This window comes from Lissotriton helveticus, chromosome 12 (assembly GCF_964261635.1).
Source record: "Lissotriton helveticus chromosome 12, aLisHel1.1, whole genome shotgun sequence".
Taxonomy (NCBI): domain Eukaryota; kingdom Metazoa; phylum Chordata; class Amphibia; order Caudata; family Salamandridae; genus Lissotriton; species Lissotriton helveticus.
The window spans coordinates 458,511,386-458,517,385 of record NC_136073.1 but is presented as its reverse complement, the minus strand read 5'-3'; the positions used below and the strand labels follow the sequence as shown (position 1 = coordinate 458,517,385).

Genomic DNA, 6,000 nt, shown 5'->3' with positions numbered 1-6,000 from the left:
GCAGTCTGACAGGGTCTGAAGCTAGCGCTGAGTGTGATGACCGGAGACCGCAGTGAGAGCTTGGGGCCAGCCTGGGTATAGAATCCGCAGGGAGAGGCTGCCCTGGAGCGGAGGTCTATTGAGATCGTCTGGTCAGAGCGCAGGGAGGATCTGCCCTGCCTGGGACCTGGATCCGCAGTGAGAATCTGCCCTGCCTGGGACCTGGATCCGCAGTGAGAATCTGCCCTGCCTGGGACCTGAATCCGCAGTGAGAAGCTGCCCTGCCTGGGTGGGATCTGAACCCGAAGTGAGATCTGAACCCGCAGTGAGAGGCTGCCCTGCCTGGGACCTGAATCCGCAGCGAGAAGCTGCCTGCCTGGGACCTGAATCCGCAGTGAGAAGCTGCCCTGCCTGGGACCTGATCCGCTGTGAGAATCTGCCCTGCCTGGGACCTGAACCCGCAGTGAGAAGCTGCCCTGCCTGGGACCTGATCCGCAGTGAGAATCTGCCCTGCCTGGGACCTGAATCCGCAGTGAGAAGCTGCCCTGCCTGGGACCTGAACCCGCAGTGAGAAGCTGCCCTGCCTGGGACCTGATCCGCAGTGAGAATCTGCCCTGCCTGGGACCTGAATCCGCAGTGAGAAGCTGCCCTGCCTGGGACCTGAACCCGCAGTGAGAAGCTGCCCTGCCTGGGTCCTGATCCGCAGTGAGAATCTGCCCTGCCTGGGACCTGGACGGACCATTAGTAAATATTTGCCCTGTCTGGAACCTGAACCCGCAGTGAGAATACACCCTGCCCTGACCTGAGGTGCTGAGCCCTCAGTGAGCAGCCTCCGTCCGCTGGGACCTCCTGAGACAGCAGGACCCGTCGCCGCCAGGGCAGAGCCTGTCAGTCCGCCCCGGGCTCCGGCTCTGAGCCTCGGGGACACATCGCGTCCGGAGGGTCTGACCCGGGCTTGGCAGGGCTCGGGCCGAGCGCAGCGGGGCCGGGGACCCGGGCCGGGCCCCCTCTCTCCCGGATCCCAGCATGCCGCGGGTGGTGCCGGATCAGCGCAGCAAGTTCGAAAACGAGGAGTTCTTCAGGAAACTGAGCAGAGAGTGCGAGGTGAGACCCGGCAGTCTGATCCCGGGAACCGGTGCAGGGGGGGGGGCATCTTGAGGGAAGCTGGGGGGCTGGCAGCAGCATGGCGTGCTGAGAGGGGAGCCCAGAACGGATCCTCTTCAAGGGATGAGGGATGCAGCGGACGAGAGAGCCGTCCTTTCACACATGGACCCTGGCACCGACAGTAGTGCCTAGAGATGATTAGCACACAGTGCTTTATAGCGCTACATACCCCAGTGCTGCAGTTCCATAGGGTGTAACATACCTTACTGTTAAATGTAAGGGTGCTGGTCACTCTGGAGGTGGCTAGAGGACAGGTGAAATGCGCCCCTCACTGACGGTAGTGGACAGAGACCGCCAACACGAGCGGCCCCCAGGCAGGACTGGGTGGCTGCAGGTGGGGCAGTCGAGGCCGCAGGTGGGACTGTGGGGCGCTCGAGGCTGCAGGTGGTGCTGCGGGGCAGTCATGGCTGCAGGTGGGGCTGCGGGGCAGTAGTGGCTTCATGTGGGACTGTGGTGCAGTCATGGCTGCAGGTGGGAAGGTGGGGGCAGTTGTGGCTGCAGGTGGGGCTGCGGGGCAGTCATGGCTGCAGGTGGGCTCTGGGGCAGTCGAGGCCGCAGGTGGTACTGCGGGGCAGTCATGGCTGCAGGTGGGCTCTGGGGCAGTCATGGCTGCAGGTGGTGCTGCGGGGCAGTCGAAGCCGCAGGTGGAGCTGCGGGGCAGTCGAGGCCGCAGGTGGAGCTGCGGGGCAGTCGAGGCCGCAGGTGGGGCTGCGGGGCAGTCGAGGCCGCAGGTGGGGCTGTGAGGCAGTCATGGCTGCAGGTGGTACTGCGGGGCAGTCATGGCTGCAGGTGGTACTGCGGGGCAGTCATGGCTGCAGGTGGTGCTGCGAGGCAGTCATGGCTGCAGGTGGTGCTGCGAGGCAGTCGAAGCCGCAGGTGGGGCAGTTGAGGCCGCAGGTGGTGCTGTGGGGCAGTCATGGCTGCAGGTGGTGCTGCGGGGCAGTCATGGCTGCAGGTGGTGCTGCGGGGCAGTCATGGCTGCAGGTGGGGCTGCGGGGCAGTCGTGGCTTCAGGTGGGAATGTGGGGGCAGTTGTGGCTGTAGGTGGGAATGTGGGGGCAGTTGTGGCTGCAGGTGGTGCTGTGGGGCAGTCGAAGCCGCAGGTGGTGCTGCGGGGCAGTCGAGGCCGCAGGTGGGGCTGCGGGGCAGTCATGGCTGCAGGTGGTACTGTGGGGCAGTCATGGCTGCAGGTGGTGCTGCGAGGCAGTCGAAGCCGCAGGTGGGGCAGTTGAGGCCGCAGGTGGTGCTGTGGGGCAGTCATGGCTGCAGGTGGTGCTGCGGGGCAGTCATGGCTGCAGGTGGTGCTGCGGGGCAGTCATGGCTGCAGGTGGGGCTGCGGGGCAGTCGTGGCTTCAGGTGGGAATGTGGGGGCAGTTGTGGCTGCAGGTGGGAATGTGGGGGCAGTTGTGGCTGCAGGTGGTGCTGTGGGGCAGTCGAAGCCGCAGGTGGTGCTGCGGGGCAGTCGAGGCCGCAGGTGGTACTGCGGGCAGTCGTGGCTGTGGGTATGACTGTGAGGCAGTTGAGGCTGCGGATGGGACTGTGCGACAGTTGTAGCTGCAGGTGGGACTGTGGGGCAGTCGTGGCTGCAGGTGGTACTGCGGGGCAGTCGTGGCTGTGGGTATGACTGTGAGGCAGTTGAGGCTGCGGATGGGACTGTGCGACAGTTGTAGCTGCAGGTGGGACTGTGGGGCAGTCGTGGCTGCAGGTGGTGCTGCGGGGCAGTCGTGGCTGCAGGTGGTGCTGCGGGGCAGTCGTGGCTGTGGGTATGACTGTGAGGCAGTTGAGGCTGCGGATGGGACTGTGCGACAGTTGTAGCTGCAGGTGGGACTGTGGGGCAGTCGTGGCTGCAGGTGGTGCTGCGGGGCAGTCGTGGCTGTGGGTATGACTGTGAGGCAGTTGAGGCTGCGGATGGGACTGTGCGACAGTTGTAGCTGCAGGTGGGACTGTGGGGCAGTCGTGGCTGCAGGTGGTGCTGCGGGGCAGTCGTGGCTGCAGGTGGTGCTGCGGGGCAGTCGTGGCTGTGGGTATGACTGTGGGGCAGTCGTGGCTGCAGGTGGGACTGTGGGGCAGTCGTGGCTGCAGGTGGGACTGTGGGGCAGTCGAGGCTGCAGGTGGGACTGTGGGGCAGTCGTGGCTGCAGGTGGTACTGCGGGGCAGTCGTGGCTGTGGGTATGACTGTGAGGCAGTTGAGGCTGCGGATGGGACTGTGCGACAGTTGTAGCTGCAGGTGGGACTGTGGGGCAGTCGTGGCTGCAGGTGGTGCTGCGGGGCAGTCGTGGCTGCAGGTGGTGCTGCGGGGCAGTCGTGGCTGTGGGTATGACTGTGGGGCAGTCGTGGCTGCAGGTGGGACTGTGGGGCAGTCGTGGCTGCAGGTGGTGCTGCGGGGCAGTCGTGGCTGCAGGTGGTGCTGCGGGGCAGTCGAGGCCGCAGGTGGTGCTGCGGGGCAGTCGTGGCTGCAGGTGGTGCTGCGGGGCAGTCGAGGCCGCAGGTGGTGCTGCGGGGCAGTCGAGGCTGCCGGTGGGAATGTGGGGACAGTTGTGGCTGCAGGTGGGAATGCGGTTCAGTCGTGGCTGTGGGTAGGACTGTGGGGCAGTCGAGGCTGCAGGCGGTGCTGCGGGGCAGTTGTGCCTGCAGGTGGGACTGTGGGGCAGTTGAGGCTGCAGGTGGGACTGCCGGGCAGTCGAGGTTGCAGGTGGGACTGTGGGGCAGGGGGGGATTTTTCTAGACATTACAATGGTCCAGGTGTCGGAGTATGTTCTTGCAAGTGCTGTGGTATTCAGATGAAAATGCTGGAGTACTTAAAAGTGCCTGGATGTGGGTTTTAGGGCAAAGTGCCGAGGGTATTTGGGTGAAAGTGCCATAGGTATGTGATGGAAGTGCTGATGTACTTGATTGGAGTTGAGTGAGATGTTATGGTGGTATGGGTATTTGTATTAAAGTGCTGGGGTATCTGATTGAAGGTGCATGTGGTTTTTGGGTGGGCGTACTTTGGGTATTTGTATGGGAAGTGCTGGGGTAGTTTATAGAAGGTGTAAGGGGTAGTTGGGTACAAGTGCTCTGGGTATTTGGGTGGAGGCGCTGTGGGTTTTTGTATGGAAGTGCTGGGGTATTTTAAGGTGCATGGGGTATTTCGGTGGGAGTACTGTGGGTATTTGCATGGAAGTGCTTGGCTATTTGATTAAAGGTGCGTAAGGGTATTGGGGCTGAAGTGCTGTGGGTATTTCCATGGAAGTGCTGAGGTATTAGATTGAAGGTGCGTGGGGTAATTTGGTGGGAGTGCTCTGGGTATGGATATGGAAGTGCTGAGGTATTTGACTGAAGATGTGTGGGGTATTTGGGTGGAAGTACATTGGGTATCTCGATGAAAGTGCTGTGGTATGTGCTGTATTTTGTTAAGTGTTTGGAGGTATGTCGGTGAAAGTGTGGGATATTTTGTTAAAAAGTGCCTGGTGTATTTAGGTGACAGTGCTGGGGTAAATTCGGGCGAATGTACTGGGGGCCACTAGAGTGGAAAAGCTGGGGTAATGAAAGAGATCAGGTATTTATTTTTGGGCGAAGTAAGCGACGCTCGTTCTGGCTGTTCAGTGGCTTGATAGGCTATGAGTAGAGATCGGATTATAGGGGAAGATTAAGTAATTTATTGAAAAAGAAGAGGGTTCGTACTGGGGTCTTTAGGGCATGGGTCTAGTCCTGGGGGAGCAGACATTAGCATATGAGGATAAAAGGCAGACAGGGTTGTAACGAGGTACACAAGGAAAAGCCACCAGCCTTTGGTAAATAAGACAAACGCTTCAAGGAAAGGGGGGGTTTAGATAAAAAGGGGGGCATTTGAGAGAGACAAGATGAGGAGCTGGGATAGGAGTAAAGTTTTGGGTAGATATGGGCTGCTAGAGCAGTCAAGCTATTGAGATCAGGACATGTATGGTGTATAGGTGAGGAGGTTGGGGTGTGAGGTGGTTTTTTTGGGATTGATAGTTACCAGCCTTTTGGGGAAGCAGAGATGGGGCTGTAGGGAGACAGAGGGTGCGGAGATTGGGAAGGTCGGGGAGCAGAGGTGGTGCTATTCATGGGCAAGAGGTAGGGTTCTTGGGGTGCAGCGATTGATGTATCGGGGAACAGTATGGGACTTTGGTGAAGCAGGTTCCGGCTAGCCACGAGAAGGTATCTCCTTGGTGACCGCGCTCCTTCCAGCATTGTCTAAATTGAAGGCGCCCTTACACTTCTCGTGACAGCTCATGGAGCGGTAACGATTACACACAGATTTTTTTTCAGGATATACTACTGGTATATTTTGTTAACTGCCCAAATAGGGTACAGTGGACAGTACTTGTGACCAGCAGGCATATGTACATTCATTATTATATCACCCATTGAAGTGTAACAGGGATCGTTTTTTGGTCCTGAAGAAGAAAGTCAAGGGGATGGCTTCTGAAACATGTCCACCTTGTAGAAGGTGACTCATCATTGTACACCACCTACACCTCCCCATTTTTACTATTCTCAGCTAGGGAAGGTAATAAAATATATTTTTTTCACTAGCCAGGGAATTTGTAATCATTGCACACTTTTTTTCACGATCCCACGCACTACACATATTCACTAATCATGAAATAAAGTGCTCCCACGTCTACGTAGGTCGTAGCACGCCCCGTTCCGTAGTGGGGCAGGAAAACCCAATGATGAAGCATGAAACTGAATCAGGTTTCAGTATGTGAGAGGTATTTTACAATTTTTGAAATATTGTCCTTCCTGAAATTAAGAGAAGGTGCTTAGATCTTTTTATGACACCATCATTTTCGTATGATTAACACCTTAAATAAGAATAGCACACACATATGCACGTATAGATCCATGTAAA

General features: G+C 58.4%; 1 protein-coding gene across 4 annotated transcripts in view; it reads left to right on the top strand.

Annotated features, from left to right (window-relative positions):
• The first annotated feature begins 463 nt into the window (after positions 1–463).
• CBFB (core-binding factor subunit beta) overlaps positions 464–6,000 on the top strand; it is a 220,125-nt gene continuing 214,588 nt past the window's right edge. For all 4 annotated transcript variants that reach the window (XM_078670411.1, XM_078670414.1, XM_078670413.1 and 1 more), the window contains exon 1: positions 464–1,083. In XM_078670411.1, coding sequence (XP_078526537.1) covers positions 1,006–1,083 — 78 coding nt within the window. In that variant the 5' untranslated portion in view covers positions 464–1,005. The remainder of the gene's footprint in view (positions 1,084–6,000) is intronic.